We start from the raw sequence: 20,430 nt of genomic DNA on the forward strand, positions 1-20,430 counted from the left end.
CACTTGAAAAGAAAGTTCACAGAATCCAAGCGCAATTCAACTTTTGACACACACAGCCAGAGAGTTCTTGTAAATAGCAAGCTTTCCTTCCATTTCTTTTTCGGGAGAACCTCTCCCAGGGCTCGTGGGGCTTTTTGAAAGGCTGAGTCGTGTGATCATGCAGGCAGAAAGAAGGAAACGAGTTCCGCTGCACAATGGCCATCAGCAGCTATAGCCTAAATCTTCGATCCTGATGTGTTTAATCTCATCTGTTTACTTCTTAGGGTGACTTATCGGTACGTTGGAATGAAATCAGACCCCCGGCTGTCAAATACTTACTGGAATGGAATGGTAATTTATTTTGCCATCCAGAAGCCGAGGGCGAGTGTGTACAAATGCCATCATCAATGATTTGGGCTGCTTTAATAGCATCATTAGGATGACTTGTTTTCACATGTTCTCCACAGAGATGGACATTACACCTCTTTAAGTAGCACTTCAACCAACTCTGTCATGCAGAGTTGGTTGCAAGCAGCCTCCAGAATAACTGAAGTTATCACTGGAGGTGTCGTTAGATGGCCTGACGAGCTCGACTACTTTTGTCACTTAGTTGCGATAAGAAAAGAAGGCTTTGCTTTTTTCTATGGGAAAATATGTAATCAAATATTGCCTATAATGTCGGAAATAACTGGATTAAAGAAATCATTTCAGTACATTTGCAACGTTTGTTTTTAAAAAAAAGTCTATACGGCTTTTAAAGCTAATAAAATAGAAAAGAAATTCAAGACAATATAATGAATACAACAAATGTATTTGTCTGTCTTATTGTTGCTTGACAATAAAAAGTAAAAAATAAACATGTTATAAACATATGTATAATAATAGTAAATAATATATATATATATATATATATATATATATAATAAAATAGACTACAAAATAAATATTAAATATAATGAAAAAATAAACTTCAAATAAATATATTTTGCATCTCAATAAATTAGATTAACCTGGTACAAAACCTGTGGCACAGTGGCCGACTGGTTAGCATATCCGCCTCACAGTTCTGAGGACCTGGGTTCAATCCCCGGCCCCGCCTGTGTGGAGTTTGCATGTTCTCCCCGTGCCTGCTTGGGTTTTGGGTTTTCTCTGGGGACTCCGGTTTCCTCCCACATCCCAAAAACATTGACAACTCGGTGCACACGGTGCATGTCAATCACTTGAAGGTCAATATCAGTAAAATCAATGAGCTTGTGGCCAGCGAGCAACTGCCTCCCTCCCCCGTTTTTGACCTTTTGAGTGTGTGCGTGTGTCTGTCTATGTATGTATGTGTGTGTGTGTGTGTGTGTGTGGCTTCATTTCCTCCTTTCTGAAACCTACCGTATGTTAAAGGTGTTCCAAACTTGATTATCTGATCTACCACAAACATAAATTATTCTTGTAGCATAGGTGGATATTTTTCACCATTAAAGGTCCCGTATTTTGGCAAACCAAATTTTTCAAGTGTTTGGGATGTAATATTGTCTCTATGGCGCCTCAGTAAACATGTGAAATATGAATTAAAATCATCCACGCATTCCTGAGTCCCAGACGTTTTTTTGCCGAGAGGCCCGAAATCAGGCCATTCGAATTTCCTGAGCATATCTTCGTCACTAGCGAAAACATCCGCCTTCACCTTTCCGCTCCCAAGCTAGCGCTGTCAACATTACAAACAGGTGTGCTCTCCTAAGTGGGTCTTCTACATGGAGGGGGGCGGTCTTAGTCAAATATGGACAAAGCGGATACAAAACTGGGTCAAACAGAAGTAGATGTCAGAAGGGCCTTTTCTGGACACTAGTATGACAAAAATGAAAAAGACACCTTTATACTAACTCCATGTTAGACAGTCACCCTATGGAAGTCTAAATAGCCAAAGTACAGGACCTTTAATAATGTCATGAAAAATTTTATTTTAAGTTGACCTTTTTGTCAGAGAAGAATTCCAACCTTAGGATCAAGTGAACATTTGCATCAAATCAGTAGCGACGGCGCACTTAGGGCCGTTACACTTGAAACGAGAGCTTGGATCACTTACATTGGCTTGGATCAAAACCAGGTAGCGTGTTCTCTCCTCATAGTTGAGCCTCTCAGCCAGAACAATGTGTCCCGATAGGGTATTTGCAACGCTCACTGTGCTGTTGGATTCCTGTAAGGAGCGATACAAGACAGGAAATGAGGTAGGCGTGACTCATGAGTTAGTGACGGCTGAGGAGATCGAGGAAAGTCAATCAAGACACTATTCCACCGGCTCGACTGGGCTCGGCTCAGTTTGGGGCTGTCGGTTTTCCAATTCAAAATAGTACAGTGGAAAAATTTCAAAACCGAGCCGCAATGAACTCATCAGCTGGAATGAGACGATAACGGAGGAGAACGATGGATCTCCTGTATTTACTTCTCAGCATCTGGCTGTTGGCCACGGACGGTAAAAAAAAAAAAAAAAACACTTTTTATCCAAGTGGTAACTATAGGAAAGGAAGAAAACGGACCGAATCACAGAGAGCTATCCCGATATACACAACTCACAAAAAAGGTGAAATTGCAGGATGAACTTAAAATCCACTATAACCTTTACAGGTGAATTCATTTGACCTTCTTTAAACCCTTTCAATGTACATGTTCAGCTATTGAATGTTTCAGTACATTTTGCGCACCTTGCTGCTCTCTAACAAGGAGTTGAATGGCAAAATTCATAACAGCTGTTTTATCCAGGAACATTTCTAAGGACATCCACTTCTATGCCTTTCTGTGACTCTTCCAGTCTCTCTGTATCTGTATTTAGCTGTTTAATGTTTCGGTGCTTTTTGCGCAACTTCCGCTGCCCAAGTTTAGCAGTTTTTAATTTGAAGAAATGGTGATTGAGTTATTTCAGAGTGACAAGAGCCAGCGATTTTGGCAGAGTTGTACAGTAAACAACATGGAGAAAAAGGAGGAAATAGTTACTAATGCTGTGTGGAAAAAGACAAATAACGTACCGTGACGCAGTAAAGAAGGCACCGCAATGGAAGGAGATCTCCAATACTTTGAATATACCAGGTAGAAAGTGGTAAAAACGTGATTTTAGCATGCCAAAGGTTAGCTTAAAATAAAATATAGCATAGCCACGCATAATTTACTTGTTTCACAATGCCTCCTCTTCATTAGAAATAAAGCCAGGGCTTTCCGTTGTAACTACTTTACCTGCAATCCAGTTGGAAAAGGCACCAGGCTACTACGTATTCGGTAGCTTAGCAACCAGTGTTAGAAAGGGCCTTAATAATGCGGTATCTAGACCTATAGCACAGCCATGTTCAGTTCAGCTATGTGTGCGTGTGTGTGTGTGTGTGTGCGTGTGTTTTAAAAAAATAATAATATCTATAGAGGTGTATCCTCAAACGTGAAAATGACAAATCTCCCAGTGTGCGACAATGTATTGGTTCTGCACATTTCAGCAGTAGCCAATGGAAACGCCTCAATTGAGAGCAGGTACACTGCAGTGGAAAAAGGGTAATGTATACCGGGTCATTGGAGTTGTACAGGATGCTGTATTCTATGTGTCCATTGGGCCCATCATCGATGTCAGTGGCTCCATTTCTTCCTGAGAAGCCAGTAAATATGGTCGTTCCCACCGGGGTGAGCTGTAGGGGGAAAAAAATTACAAGAGACGGGAAGTAAAGTCACGTTAGCAGCTCTTACAGCCTCCTGTTTGTTTTTGTTGTTGATAAGAGAGGGCCAATGCACGGTCGTAGCCATTACGGCGTCCACTCCACCGCCATTAGCGGGCACGGCGAAGGAAATCAAAAACGGAAAAGGTTGCAGTCAGCAGCGGGGCCGCAGCTGAGCGCTTACGCACACTGCTGACAGAATAATACAAGTATGAGAATCAGCGTGGCTCCCCGGAGGAGGCAGAGGAGAGCTTTTGTGCGCCGTGACTCACGGCGCTACGATAACACGCTGGACCTCGAGCGCATGCTCGCAACGCAAGAGTCAAAAGAGGAGATCGATCACAACCCTGCGGGGGAATTATCATCCGACGCTGTGTTTGCGGGAGGTCGCGAGACGCGTAGGTGAACGAGCAGGGGGCTGCCGCATACTTGCACAATGGCCTGCTGAACCCTCACAGCTTGAATGGACTCGTGTCGAATGAACCACATGCATGAGTTTGAACAGAGGGAGCAAATATGGACATATCAAGTAAGAAGCACTTTTCTCTGCGAGAAGAAAATCAGGATTAAAATCCACCCCCGGAATCACTGTTTATTATGACTCTTACGATGAAGGAAATCACTTTTTTCGGGGGGCGCAACACACCAGAAAACTCACCAAAGTGTGTAGATCCTGGTCCCAAACACCCAAATACCCCAAAATGTACCGCTAAACCGTTTCACTAATTGAGCAGGAAGTCAGCCATTTTGGTTTGAAACAGACACTTTGGGCGAATTCCAAGGCTCGCACTTCAACAAAATCCTATCACAGAATTAATCCAAATGACCCCCAATCACAGGCGGCATAGAAAAAAAATTGACTGATGGACATGAAATTAAGGGAACATGTCCATCAGAACAGGACGCAAGAAAAAGTTTGAAGCAGCAATTTTGGGAGAATTCCAGGACTCGTACTATAATGAACTCCTACTAGGGAAATCCCCAATCGGAAGGAGATAACAGACAGATGGGCAGCGCTAATTTGATTTTTCTGCCAATGTCGTCTAATGTGGGTGGAGCACAGCGTCAGAGTTTGATGATCAGTTTGAAGATTGAATAGGGAGGGGAAAAAAACGATGCTCGCGGCTTTCATTTCCTTGTATTTGCATTTACAGTAAACTCATAACGGTTGCAGGCTGTTCCTCATTTTAATTGGGCTTCTGAAAAAGCAATTATAAAGCCTCTTCGCACTAAAGAAGCACAAAAGTGAAAAAACAACATGAAAATGTCGGAGCGCTTAGGAGTTTAAAGCTCAGAAAAGCGTCATGGCCCCATCATTCGGGACAAATGGGACGAGTTGATCGTAAAGTATTACGTCCATTTAAGAAGGTCAATGGTGTCTTTACCTCATTGACCGCCACATAGTAGCGCGGGTGCTGAAAACGCGGCGTGTTGTCGTTCCGGTCCCTCACGACGATCCGGACCTCGTGCAGAATAACGGTACCGACCAGCTCGTTGGTGCACTGGACCTGAACCACAATGGTGGTGATGTAGTTGGGAGGCTGGAAGAAAGGTTGGTGGCAAGAAGACAAGAGTGAATTCGGGCCCGGGTTTTGTGTTATTATTTGTTTATGCCCAACGCCCAACGTCGTCTCACAGTCGCCTCGGGTTATCATAAGCAAACGCGCGGCTTCCTTGCATTTTTAAAGCAGAGAGATTCTGAAGTGCAGTCTTTCTATCTGAGCTGTGCAGTCGGCATACACATTCTCTTGTTGTTAATTGCTGCTCAAAGCAAATCATAAAGTGCATCCATTTGCTCATTAGCAGCAATTTCATCAAAATTGCCTGTCATATTCGTGAACAACACCAATTGTGACATTTTCAGTGAGGCGGGCATCTATTAAATTGTCATGCAAGGCAAACAAATGATTCGTGTTGTGTTTGTTTTGCATTTGCAGTAATCCTGTGCAGGCTGTTTTGAATACAGTTGTACCCTGACTCACAAGTTGAACGCGGTGGCTGGTCTTACAGCTTTTAGCGATTCCTGCTTCAGTACAGTAGAGATTCTCATTCATTCAGGTCTTGGTAATCCACAAAGATTGAATCGAGGCGACTGGACTCTTCTTGTTTGTTGAATTTGTTGTGTATTTTTCTTGTGTTGCTATTAGGTTAGCAACATGTTGGATTATTTAAAGTTATCCTCAAATTACCGTACGGACTTCTGAAAGCGAGCAGCAGAAAAATCACAATCCTGCATCAACTGCAATTGGCAACAACAAAGATCTTGCGCTTAAGTGTGGCTTTGTAACGTGTAATACTTACATGGACTGTGCATGACAAAATGTACAGTCATGGGAGAAAACAAGCCTTGATTTCCTTACATTTTTTTTCATCTAGTGGGTGACATTCTTACACATTTATTGTCACAGATAATTGCTTTTTGTCCCCACCATGTTGACCATTTACTCTAGGTATAAAGGCTTGAATTAATCCAAAATTGCATATCGCTAATTGAGTCTATCAGGCATGTCAAGTTTGATTTATGACCTCTCTTATCTGTCCATTAACGATAAGCAGGAAAGATGGATGTGAAAGGGTGCAAAAATGATGACAAAATGACTCGAAAACCGGAAAAGGAAATGAGGCGCTTGTGTCGCAATTACTCTTATTTGCAAATACTGTTGTACTTTGAAGTTAGAACACCGCAAAAGTTTTGGTCAAATGATCAAAGTCCTGGACGTAATTTTTCAGGTTGTTTCCCCCCCCAAAATTAGCCTCTTAATTACTTCACTTTATTACCTTAGAATACCTAAAATTAAAAGTATCAGCTTTAACCTGGGAACCAGAAAGAGAAACAACTAATAGTACTAAATTCACCAAAAACTGAGCTGTCTGCTTTTGCGTTTGAACGCTTCGTGTGTTCTTTTGTCCGCATGCTTTAACATTGAGCTGAAATACATGCTTGCATCCAAACAGGCATCCTCCCATTGTTTATAAAACATGGGTATACACAAGGCGTGTCAGAAAGGTTCCAGGACTGGCGTCACAAAAGCTATATTTCAAATCCAAACTACGAGCTTCGTCAGGCCTTCGCAAACTCCTGGAAGAATTCCTGCGCAGCTCCGTCACAGCCATCTTGATGTCATCCACATCTTCAAAGCAGATCCACTTGATGACTCCCTTGAGCTTGGAAAGAAGATAAATGAAACGAAGACAGGTCGGGTGCTCCAGCACTGCAATATTCTTCGTGGCCAGGAACTGTCAGATGCTCAGGGCATCTGACAGGCGAGCAGGCACGTTGTCATGGTGAAGCAGCAACAAGTCACTGCAGGACCGCTTTGTAGACGTGCTGGTTAATCATCTGGCCTACACTGAAGGGGTAAACACGCAGTTTGGGTTTGAAATATATCCTTTGTGAAACCAGCCCCCAAAGTTTTATGACAAAAAAAAGTTCAACAAATCCATAAGGTTCCAAGAACAACGTTGGCTAAAAGGAAACGTAACTTTTGAACGCCATTTAATCTATTAGAAATATGTCACGAGTTTATTCGAATTGACGACAGATGTGGAGATCTCAAGTACTAACACACAATTTGAACATGTTTCATGACCTGTGTTTTACAGGCACACCTGTCAAAATCAATAAATACATTAATTAATTAATTAAAAATTTTCAAAATTGGATGACTCTGAATCCAATGTTTCCTTTGGGTTCTTCCTCTTAAGGATGGAAAACACATTCAAAAACACAGGCAATCCAATTTAAACCGACGAGCCAGTGTGGCTATTCTTTTCCATTTAATCTATTCTTGATTTTAGTAGCTCCCCTCTATTCTAGGGGTTTAAGAATTAATGACCTCAATAAAGAACAGGCGAGAGTTAAAATGAATATAAAAATAAATGTGTGTTTATAAAACTTTAATCGCCAACCATAAAAGTGCTAACCCCAGGATGCAAAGAGGCCAATGCTTCGATATTGCAAATTCACCTTAACGAGAGACACTTCTTATTTACACACTAGAGGAAAATATATTTTTGCAAAAATAAATCAATGAAATAAGAGAAAATGCTGGGAACATTTTAATTTCTTGGCCACCACAGAAAATGGTGCGCGTCCTTACATCTCTGTCCAGAACCCGGCCAGTGCTGTTTAGGTAGAGCCTCTGTCTGGTTGGTTCCAATATCACCCAGTGGTCGTAGTTGTCCAGTAAAGTCAGCGAGATGGTTCTGCCGGGGTCCTGGGCACGGCCATTTATCTGCATGTTTTCCACCAGAACCGTGCCTGAAACCAAGATAAGCTTTCATTTAGTATATTGAGTGGACAGGGGCATTTATTTACTCGCAGTCTATTCGAGTGGGAGGGGTTTATTTGCAAACATTTTTTGGGATACCAGAATACAATAAACCCCCACTATTTGCGGGCAAATAAGAATGTAATAAATGCCTTTATTAAAAAGTTCCAACTAGTTAGGATACCGAAATATTTCAAACTCATCTTACCACGTTGCCCTTAAAAAGAAATGGCTTACCGAGGACTTGATTCCGATCAAAATGCATCGGAAGTGTGCATCTACATGTAACTTTCACTAACAACCCAGGCCAAACTTAGCTCCTCCCCGACATTCCTTCCTTGACACCAATTACTACATTCCTATTAGCCAAGGCTTTGGTGCCATCTTGTGGCCTCTTAGGGTGTTGTAGAAAAAGCACAAATATAGGTTAGGTAGTTTTAACAAAGAAAAAAAGAAAACCGCAAATGGTAAATTTGTGTAGATGTTGGTGTTGAAACGAGTTTCAAACGAAACACAATTTGGGAGAAATGCAGCAAAATTTTGTCTTCAAAGACGCTGCTCCCATACGTAATCTTTCATAATGTATATAATAACATAATCTGTGAATGTTTGTGTGTCAGTGAACGTAGTTTAAAAGGTCTCAGTGTGAACAATCATGTCTATGAACCATGATAATTGAAGGTACTACCTGTTTTGTTTTGTTTTGTTTTACTAATCAGAAAAAGACGGCATCTATTTGCGATGGGCATTTTTTTTTAAGATACAACCACGTTCAACATAATGCAAGATTGCCTTCAATACTGCGCAGGGAACACATTTAAAACGTGGTAACTTTAATTCAAGTAGTGTTGTCTGAGGGACAATTTATGTGCTGCTGTTTTGGTTCACAACAGAGTTCAAATGGACTGGCAGTTAACTCTGTTAGTGTACGAATAAGATCATCTGAGAACTGAGGTACAGTGAGTGATCTTCGCGATCGTCATTATAGTTCATGTGGTTGTGTCATGTTTTCACCATGTTACAATAAAGTTTTGGGAGAAGTAGCGTTTCTGCAGCCTCTTCTATGTGGCCAATAATGATTAGCCTGAAGGCAGCCAGCATATTGGCAGCAATGGCAAACCTTGTAATTGCTATTGATTGAACTTGACCACACTTGACCCCAGGACTGCCACGTTCTAAGGACAGCCCCTTCCCCTTAAGGCTCTTTATCATAGAGCTGCTAAGTCGCTTGATTAGTACATGAATGAAATTGACGGAAGAACAAGAAAACCTCAGGGGAGGTGTCACTGAGCTCAATGGTGAAAACCCAGAGAGCTTCAAAAGTATCGGCTAATTTTCTGTTCCATGTATTCATCACATAAACAGTTAATGAGGTATTTTCGTGGATTGCACTTTGCATGACCACACCGTGTAAACATAATCACAATATGATGATGTAGTACTCTCACACCATTCAACAAGACACTCGTAGCCAGCAATCACGTAGTTATTTTTTAATCACTTGAAAATAACTCACTCATCATCTCCTGCATATTCCTCCCACATGAATTGATTAAACTAAAAGGGAAAGAGATGATCATTATTTTATAGTAGTGACAAATGTACAGTACAGTAAATTGTTTTTTTTCCAGATTTGGAAAACATTTTTCCAAAAGGAGTTAATGAAACTAATCCCTCGCTTTTAAAGAAAATTGACCAGAAAAAGCTGCTACATGGTTGAAAGGTTGAATTGAGACAACTGCACTCTTTTTGTTTGTCAGAGATGTTTCACCTTTAATCCAAAAGCTTTCTATAGTTCTACATTTGAAGTGTGGAGTCTCCCTATATCCACTGGGGTGTTTGTCGTTGCCCAGCATGGCTGCTGAAGAACCGTCCTGCATGCCAACCAGTCATTCATCTGCCTGGTGGCAAAACAGCTTGATAAGTAGCCACTCATCCCAAGGAATGAGACAATCTTCAGGCGGCAAGAAATTGTTACATGCAGGCGATCGGTGACAATGCAAACCTTCTCTGTTCAGGAGAAGTGTCTTAACACTGTTGGATTTTTAACACTTCTTTCAAATCAGAGGTCTTCTCTATCCAGAATTGTTGTCCTCGGAGGAAAGCCCTTTCAATTTGAGATAGAAACGGAGCGCAGATTCTGGGCCCGAAGCATGCAATGTTGCGCCATGTGTTTGTGTAAAGACTGCTTGGTCTCTCCAATAAAGAGCTCCTTGCACTCCTCACTACACCGCACTGCATAACAAAATTGCTTCACGGGATCTTCCCATGGGGTGAACATGCTTTTGTCTGAGTGTGTTAGTGGGTTTCAAATGCATCGGTGTGTTAGGTATGCAGAAAATGTTTCTCTGCTCTGTCCTGGAAGGGTCTCATAACCTGGCTTGTGTTCTTCTGATGGAAGTCAAAGTTCAGGTACTGGTCTGTGTCAGTAGGTTTTCTGTAGACCTGAATATTTAGGCGTCCGTCCTTCCCTCGCCATGCTTTGCAGTCCCAAAGCAGCGATGTGTTCTCTTTGATGTCCTCGCAAATGAAGGTTCCTGTCCACAGACTTCATGTGTTCAGGAAACAAATCTACTTCCCGGGCTTTGATCTGAACCCATGTGTCGTCAACGACTATTGGCTGGGCTCAAACTATCTAAAGGAGTCCACTCCAGTGCTTTTCTTTGGGAAGAAGTCGTTCCGTGTTTAGTACAAGTCGAACAGCAGCTGCTGTGTTAGTCACATGACTATGCATACCGCAATCCCTGTAATGAAAATGTATTGTTTGCTTTGGCAACTGTTCATGTTAGAATGTCAAAAGCTAAAACACACCAAGAATAAATCACTCAATGCTTGTTGATTCCACTGTGACGTCATTATTTGACATCAATTCAGACTCCAAAAAGGTGTGCGACTTTACAGGCCCAGTTGTACTAGAAATGTTGGATAATTACTGTGATTGGCTGATGACCAGTCCAGGGTGTACCCTGTCTCTCACCCAAAAAAAGCTAATGAGGACAGGGGTATAGAAATGGATGGATGTGGGCTAATAATACATCCTCACAGGGATTAGACTGCACTGTCGTGTCTTGTATTTTAGTACAATGAGGTGATGAAACTTTGTAATTGTATTTTCTGTAATGACAAACACAAGAGCTTCTCCTTTCAGGAGGCGCTTTACGCATTTTTGCAGAGTCACAAGTGGGAGCACAGGCGAGAGCAGCGGCCTTCGCATTACAAGTATCATCGGCCCCTGCTGCATTTGCATGCTCCTGGTAATGACTGCTCCCTGTTTGGTGTGTGTGTGTGTGTGTGTGTGTGCGCGGGCGCGCATGCGTGCGTGATGCAAACACTGCGAGCGGCGGTATAATCATCCGTCCGAATCTTTGAAAAATGGTTCCTTGTACAATTGAATTTGGGAGTCATAACAGCTCCCTTTTGCCGTTCCATTATTGCAATTGCAGTTTTCACATGGAATATTTGATTCAAGTCAATGATGATGGAACTGGGATGAATCCAAAATGGGCCTTTTTCAGCATTTTTGGCATTCATAAGCATTTGTAACACAATTAGTAATTAAACGCAAGGATGAAAGCCACAAACTGCGCTTGCTATCTATCAATGATATCGTTAGAACGACTTCAGATAACGAATGAGATTGGATTAGAAAGTATGCATAAACGGCCAAGGCCAGTAGCTTTGATGGTGGGTTGAAATATTAGCCATTTATTAAAAGAAATTAGAAATCATGTTGGTCATAGATCTTATTCGACTTTTTAAAAAAAAATCGAAATCTTTGTCACTTATTCTGCATTAGAGATGTCTGACCTCAAAGCAGTCTCGTCAAACAAACAAGCAAAGAAAATGAATGAGGCAGATTTGGCAGAACAAACAAACAAGTAGCTTGAGTGAACACAATGAACACGGACGGTCACACATCATTGTCATCATAGTGGCTGCATGTCAATAAATGAATGCATTAGCGACTGGCCCTTGTTGAGTTCACTGGTTCACGAGTATCTCAAGGCATCACTGTAATGATGAGTTCATATTTTAGATGACAGACGATGTAAATAAGGGGGAGCTCTGCAAGTGGCTAACAATGTGGCCTGCGACCTTAAGGGTAGGTATGATTCCCACTATTGAAAGTCGGGGAACTGAACAGCCCCAATTTCTTTTCCAGGCTTTGCAAAGCTGTCCGCCATCGAAATTTGCATGTAGGTGACAATTAAAAGGCTCTTAAAATCAGCAATTGCGTGTAAAGGCCTTCTTGTAATCATTGTTTGTTGTTATTCTTGCAATTACAAAATCTCTTCTGGGGACCTCAACATGGCAGGAAAACACACCAGATCGGGAATACTGGTAAAAAAAAATGTATTTTAGGGGTTCCCAGCATCATTCAGTAGCACCCGATCATTGATGATCATTTTGAGGACGCACCATGGAAAAAAAGCGGACTCAAGGGTCTTTTTCATCACTGCGTTCGTTGTCTTTGTGATGCTGTTAACCTCGATTAATCCTGCCCTATGAAACATATGATTTCTTTCTCCAGCCTTCATGTCCAAATAACCTCACGCAGCGAACAACACGGGCACCAGCTGTCAGGGGCCACGCTCGCTCGCTCGGCAACACGCAAGATTGCTCAAATTAAGATGTGTTGTCTTCAAGCCATCTAAGCTTTCCAAATGCTTAATTGGTTGTAATTGCTTTTGATTGATTTTGACAATAATCAACATATGTGTGTTGTGTCAATGCGGCAACAAACAGCATCTGTTTCATTCAGTGCAAAAGGCATCTCCATGAAAGGCTCTAAAAGACGCAATTATGTACGTCACCTCTTTTATCTTTTACCATTTTGCTTTCCATCAATATGGTCGTCATGGGTACGCGCATGCTCCAGCGCGGCTCCAAGCGGACTTTTTGTCAGTGCAACGCTTGAAAATTCTGAAACTGGGTTCATTTCAGTCTGGGCGACGCTATCAACTTTTCCACATCAGACTAGGAACCGGCTAATTCGGTTTTGGGAATTGTCCATAATGGCCAGATTGCAAACGTCCCTTCCCAATTCCAAAATCATATAATACAGGAGCCAGACATCCTGATGGACTGAAGGCAGCAGACTTACACCAGTTTGCCAACAGCTTGCAGGAATGTGCGAGGGAAAAATAAGAATGCATGTCAAATACTGTATAATAACAAAAAATGCATTACTTGTCGTTACAGTGGGTAAAAAAGTCTACACGCCCCTGTTAAAAATGCCAAGTTTTTGTGCAATAAAAAAAAAACTCTCTCACCATTAATGGGATGTAATCAAATGTACAAATCAATTGGTGGGGGGGATTTAAATACCTGAGAGAGGAGGCGTAAAAACAAATAACTCAAATAATGTGATGGCATAAGGGTGCACACCCTCTTGCAACTGGGGATGCGGCTGTGTTCGGAATGAACCAATCACATTCAAACTCATGTTGAAGGGTAGTATGCATAGTGGTGGCAGCATCATGCTTTGGGGAATTATGAGCAGTTCCAAATACAAGTCAGTGTTAGCACAAACCCTTTCAGGGTTCTGCTAGAAAGGAAAATGTCATGAAAAGCCCAATAGAACAAAAGCGCAACTTTATTTGGGGCCGATTAGAGACACTTTAAATGACAGCAGCTGTGTGCTGTCTCCCATTTAACATAATTGTGAATGTGATTGGCTAATTCTGAATACAGCCACATCCCCAGTTCTAAGAGGGTGCGCACACTTGTGCAAACACATTATCTCAGTTGTTTATTTTTACTTGCCTTCTAAAAGACACCCTGCCCCCCCCCCCCCGCCCCTTTTTATATGTTCACTGTATATACTTTTATATTATTTATATATACTTTTATTGATACCTTCAATGTATTGATCAAGGGAGCTTTGACAGGCAGCTCCAATTTCACATATTTTATATTACCAGCTTTGTTGCAAATCAGGTCACTGAGGACATAAGAGTATAATTTATTCCGGACATCACTGTGACAAAGGCTTCCCTGAGCAATTTCCAAGCAAAGCACTTAAAAATACTTCAGAGGGGCAAATGAAAGTCTGGCTCAATCCATAACTTCGTCTTCTTTTAGTCCTCTAAAATCCAATTGAGTGTTCCCACTGCAGAAAGGGTATTGTTTATCTTGTATGACATTAAAGGCCTGATTTACGAAAGATTTGCACATGCTAAAACATTTCTGAAATGGCCTAAAGTAAAATTATTGTGGCATATCATTCAGTAATGCGATTTTCTGAGCTTCTGAATGATCTCAGGGCTGACTTGGATCCAGTCACAAGAAGGAGTCATGCCATATCGCTGATGACAAAACTCCTTTCCTTGCATCTGGGTCATTTGTCGGGCACTGTGACAATTGTCTGGTGCTGCAAACTACGCGCGGGCCAGCTGCGGTGACGTCAGCGCGGTCGCCACCCACGCGGGTATAAAGAAGCCTTAAGTGGCTATTGGTGACACCTGAATTTGTTTTAAAGTCTCAACAAATTGAACTCCTAGCACTAGAGTTTTGAGACTACTCTCACTCAGAATTAATTTGATTTTGAATCACTTATCACGAGGTTTATTCTTATGACCAGTCCACAACTGACAGCAATGCTACACAATTTAATCATTTGTATATGAGAGTAAAGACTGGAATTGGATTTTACCAAGATGAAACCAAAAAATACTTTTTTTCTAATCAGCAGCAGCAACAACAACAACAAAATAACAAGAGGTAGTAACTGCAATTTTCTTTGTTCACAGACACTATTGTTACCTTTAAGGAGTTTTTGACCACAACAACACTGAAATATGTAAACAATGAAGAATTTAGTCTTACCGCATGATGTAAAACAAGTTGTCTACGTAGTATTAAAGTTTATCTTCCGTGATGCACAAACAGCATCTTTAACGATTAATGTCCCAGTGGACTCTGAGAGGCAATCACTCCACAATGTTTGGACTAATTTGTTCCGCCCAGTGTGCTTTGGTTCTTGCCGCTTTGCCGCATTTCTCCATAGTTGTCATTTTTCTTTTGCGTTAAACTCATAGTTTCATAAATTGCAATATCGTTTAATATGATCGCAAACATGCAATGGTATACTGTATTACCAAAGGCCTCCCTCCCAACTAATAGATTTGGTCTTGACACGGTCTCGGTTGATGCTGTTTATACCAAGTATCCATCCATCACTGACCCCATTTACAGCAAAATTGCCTTAAGAGTGTGTGTAAAAAGGCAACTTTTATGCCTAAAATGGGTTTTAAATACTGAACGAGTGATAGTCATGTCCAGTCCATGTCCCTATCCAAAAAATACGAATAGGTTTTCAATGAGTTGTGAATAAAACATTGCCCAAACAAAGACATGTTGCAAAGTTATTAATTCTACACAAGTAAACAAGGCTTCAAGCAATAATTCTTCACGAGGAGTGTATGCATTAGGCAGGAAGCTTTTCATCTTGCTGTATAAACTCATAAAATTGGGACATGTCTTGAAAATGTAATTAAATGCTACGAGCATAACATAACAGAGAAAAGGTCAGGAGTGAACTCCGGTTGCATCCGAGTCCTCTGCCGCTTCCAATTCCAAGATGTCGTTCTGATTTACAGCCTGGAGCAGCTTTATTGGTCATAGTAGAGAGTTGTCTTGAAAGACATCCGAGGTATCGGAACAGGCTGTTTTGTCAGTCCTAAGTCATTGTCGATGTTATCGTACACTGTGAAACGACAAAAATTACATGTCGGAAAGGTTTGGAAATTCACAACTTGGGGGCATTGAGAGCAGCAGGGATAAAGAAAAGAGTTTGAAAATGAATCATTCTGATTCATTGAAAGGTTTCAAGACAAAATGCTTCATCCATCCATCCATCCGTCCATCCATCCATTTGGGAGTGCCGGAGCCTATCCCAGCTGTCATCGGGCACATACAAACAAACAACCATTCACACTCACATTCACACCTACGGGCAATTTAGAGTGTTCAATTAACCTACCGTGCATGTTTTTGGGATGTGGGAGGAAACCGGAGTGCCCGGAGAAAACCCACCCACGCAGGCACGGGGAGAACATGCAAACTCCACACAGGCGGGGTCGGGGATTGAACCCCGCTCCTCAGAACAAGTGAGGCAGACGCTCTAACCAGTCGTACACCGTGCCGCACAAAATGCTTCACTAAAATGCTACAGAGCCACCATTATACCCCATTCTGTGCTGCGAAAGGTACCAATGCGGGGTTCAAGGAAACCAGCAAATTGGAGACTGAATCAATAGCAACAAGTATTTGACCTCATTAGCATCAAGATGCCATTAATCCATAATAAATACATTTCTAACCATCAGTAAATTCATTATTATTACGCCCTTCCCAAGTGAAAATGTGAATGTGTGTTGTACTGAACCGTGCCAATGTGGGGACAAAAATCCAAATAAAAACATTCTACTGCTGGATGGAAACTAGCTTGAGTCAAGGATATTACAGCTACCTAGTGACATCACTGGACATATTTCCTTTAGGGGAAGGAGGAGGTATTTATGTTTTTTTTTGACAGCTCATCAATTCATTAGGGCAAGGAGTCTCTTAGAGGGGAGGTCACTATTTGAGGATATCAAGTAAATACTCCAACTCCAACTTGTTTATTCCTTTTCTAGCACCAAAACTGGACTTCCTATGAAAGTGCATAGTCTTTTCGGATACCAGAGTTGTATCCCTAAACACATGAATGATGTACTTTTTTATTACGTAAAATAGCAACCGTATGTGTCTCCCTTTTTCCAATGACTAGAAAGCAAAGACGGCGACACAAGAAGCCTATGCAAAGCCTCAAACAGCTTCAGGGTATTTAAATGACTGAGTGCTCGGCGACTACTTAAGCGAATGTCTCCGGTGGTAAAACTGTCATCACGAAAAAGCATCAGGAGAGATATTCCATTAGAGCCTCAATTTTGGCACTCGGTCGTCAACACTATGAACAATTGCTGTCCATTACGTCAAGATATTTTCAGCTTTGTGCAGGAAAGTCATTTAAAACATATTTTTGGGGGGGAAAAAACTATTTGTGTGTGGTAATGTGAAAAACTAGAAAACTTAAGAGGGGGGATAATAAAAAAACAACTTTTCAAATATCTGCATATTTCATGCTCCAAAACAACAGCTTTGTCACAAACTAAAGGCCAAAACAAAACGGTTATATTGACTTTCAATTTTATTTATTTTTTTAAATCTAGATTTTGTTAACCAGTGACTCGAGCCTCCTTAATTACTCGAAAGATGCAATACTGTATATGTGATTTGTTTTTTAGGGCCCTCCTGGAATCGCTGTTGATCATTCCTCTTGATTGAACGATGAATGAATGAGTAGCATTTGGGGGGAGGGGGGGACTAACACAATTTTTAGCAAACACAACACAAAATGGATGTATTTTAGGGGTCCCGAATACGACCCCCGAAAACTCACCAACTAATAGTTGGTCAAATTAACCCACGGCACAAGTTTTAGCAATCGACGTGAGATAAGGCAGACATGTCTATCATAGCAGGACACACAAACAAAAGTCTCAAGGAAATTAAACAGGAAGTCAGCCAGTTTTGGTTTGAAGCAGTCGCTTTGGGCGAATTCCAGAGGTTGTACGATGACCAACTCCTGCTACGGAATTCACCCAAGTGAGACGCAGATGGAAGCAGGTATCCTAGACAGACAGCTGACGCGAAATTGCCAAGCTTTTTTGCCAAACCATCTCATGTGGGCGTAGCATGGCGCCAAAGTTTGAGGATTATTTCGAGAATTGAAAATATTTTTGTTTGTTATTGCTTTGGGAAAGCACATTTTCTCACGACAAAGCATGAAATGAACGTGTGGGACTTCCCACTGACAAAGACATCCACGTTGGGCAACTATGCTCATTTGCAAATGATGCGAACCCATTGATCATCACATGAGCACCCCTTTCTCTTAAGTAAGGCAAGGATAAGCACAAATTGAATTACAGCTAGCGTGCAGCAATTATGTTGACTGTTTATCCACACAATACACACTAATTGCGGCGTTTATCAAACACTGACACGCTTAAAAGAGACACCTTGCAGTATATAATTAAGCGCCGCACATACACAGGGAAGTGCATACTTTAAGGGCATCCGGCGTAAAATAAATCAAGTTATTCTGAGCTACTTGTCTTTTTAATAACATAAAAGGCAAGCATAAAACACGGAGCGCCGACGTGGATGTCAGGAGCTTCACAAGAAAGAGCCCGCCTTCTTGTTTTGCTCTCTAATTAACGCGGAGCAGGTGCTGTGCACTAATCCGGGTTTTTCAGATCCCCTCTAATTACATAGTGATGACCCAGCAATCATCATATCAGGACGCGATCAGACAGTTTAACACACACCGCGCGCAACGCGGGAAACCTGTTCAACATTTAATGAGACATCTGCGTGAAATTATGGGAAACACGATAAACAGCGTGTCATGCTCGCTTCCACGCCCGCGCTCACACATTGACATTTCCGCTTTATTTTTTTCCCTGCAAACTTTTCTCTTGATACACTTTGTCAATGAAGCACACAAGAGCTTGTTTTTGCTCCACACACACCAGGTTGGCCACTTGGGTGACTGCAGCATCCAAATGTTTGCTCTCCACCTTGTTTTTGCAATACACTTCAGAAAAATAGGAATATCCAAAAGCTTAATAAACACACTGGATGGATAAATGATGAAAGGAACTGTTAAGGAAAGTTCCAAATCAAAACAGACATATGGAAAATTGACAATTGCTTGTACGGTGGTGCCTCGAGATACCGGTGACCCGACTTACCGTATAAGTATTTCAAAATGCAATTTTTTTGCTTTAACTTGCGAACATAAATTTGAGACAAGTGCTGCACAGTGGCGGCAAACGCAAATCAACTCAAGTGGCAACAGTTTCAAAAAAACCCACTTCAAGCTGTTTATTGCCACTCCCAGTCGACATTTTCTGTCAAAATAAACGTCAACAAATACAATAAGAGAATTACATGTGTATTGAAAACAACCACATCACTTTGCCTTAAAGTCTGCTAGCTTAATGCTAACACGGGGGAAACGCCATACACGGGCTAACAAACAGATGTTTCAACACAAACAGTGGCGCAACACATCCATCCATCCATTTTCTGAGCCGCTTCTCCTCACAAGGGTCGCGCGAGGGAGTGCCGGAGCCAATCCCAGCTATCATCGGGCAGGAGGCGGGGCACACCCTGAACTGGTTGCCAGCCAATCGCAGGGCACATAGAAACAAACAACCATTCGCACTCACATTCACACCTATGGGCAATTTAGAGGCTTCAATCAACCTACCATGCATGTTTTTGGGATGTGGGAGCCTAATAGCATAATTGCCGATGTCCTTTTTAACTTACCATAAAAATAACATTAAAAATGTGATTGCTAAAAATGGTGTATTATTCGCTATATCTGTGTAGATTCTCAGTCATGATCATTCGCAAAGGTTGGATCGAGGCACCTGTTGGATTTTTTTTTGTCCTTGTTTTCTGAAAATGTTAAAAAACGACTTGGGCATTTATACTATTAAGCTAACGTAATTGCTAAAAATATGTCTAGTCGTCACTCTCACAAATTCATGGTTAAGCTAAGGTAAACGTGCATTGAGATTAAACAACATAATACCTTAATGCCGTCCTTGTGACATTTCATTACGAATCATAAACGGAAAAGAATACCGGTATTATGTTAGCAGGTACGGTAAACACTGTTGTCGTGGAAACGATAAAAGTATGGCCACACCAATAACGAGCTAGATGAAGCCTAATAGTGTAGATGACTGAATTAAATTGAAAAGGAGAAAATAATGAGCCCGTAGCGACAGATCTGAAGTCGCACAGGCCGGCTCATCTCATTAATTGTTTAAACCGGTTAGATTTCAGAGCCACCTTGACACCTCTGAATCCTCAAGGCAAACCGGCGGCCATCTGGTATTTTTGCTATGGAGGGAAAAAAAAGCCCTTTTAAAAGAGGTTGCTAGGTAATAACGATCTGCCTTTCAGTTCGCGGCGGCGTTTTAATGACACAAGGCTGCTCTTAACTACGGGCTCTCCTAAGGGAAGCGGTCGAGAATGACGGCGAAGTAGCGCAAAATGGATCCTTAAGATGAGGAATATAGTCGAGAAACTGGAGAAGTTTGGAGTGTCTTTGCTCTATTCATAGTCGTCGAGGCTGCCCGCTCTCGTTCTACATGACGAGCTTCTACCAGGCTGACTTTTGGGTCAAATTTGAAGACGAGCTGGGGGAGGAAAAAAAACCACGGATGTTGTTTTGTTCCAAAGAGTGGTCTCACTACCACACCACTGATTGGCTAGAGAACTTTAAAGTGAACACAAGTGCATCAAGTAATGATGACGTGCTGTCTTCGAGTCGGACATGGACAAGGTGGCTCAAAAGTCTCAACATAACCATTTCAGTGTACCGTCATCGCACAGAGTGCAAGTGTTTACGAAGTGGACGAGTGGAATACAAG

At 41.6% G+C, this 20,430-nt stretch overlaps 1 protein-coding gene across 8 annotated transcripts in view; it reads right to left on the reverse strand.

Annotated features, from left to right (window-relative positions):
- Nucleotides 1-20,430, reverse strand: part of LOC133485627 (protocadherin-15-like) — a 215,984-nt gene that overhangs the window by 106,962 nt on the left and 88,592 nt on the right. For all 8 annotated transcript variants that reach the window (XM_061789632.1, XM_061789631.1, XM_061789630.1 and 5 more), the window contains 4 exons: nucleotides 7,760-7,920; nucleotides 5,045-5,200; nucleotides 3,513-3,632; nucleotides 2,054-2,164 (listed from right to left, as the gene is read on the reverse strand). In XM_061789632.1, the coding sequence (XP_061645616.1) occupies nucleotides 2,054-2,164; nucleotides 3,513-3,632; nucleotides 5,045-5,200; nucleotides 7,760-7,920 (548 nt within the window). The remainder of the gene's footprint in view (nucleotides 1-2,053; nucleotides 2,165-3,512; nucleotides 3,633-5,044; nucleotides 5,201-7,759; nucleotides 7,921-20,430) is intronic.

The sequence above is a fragment of the Phyllopteryx taeniolatus genome, chromosome 11 (genome assembly GCF_024500385.1).
Source record: "Phyllopteryx taeniolatus isolate TA_2022b chromosome 11, UOR_Ptae_1.2, whole genome shotgun sequence".
Lineage (NCBI taxonomy): Eukaryota > Metazoa > Chordata > Actinopteri > Syngnathiformes > Syngnathidae > Phyllopteryx > Phyllopteryx taeniolatus.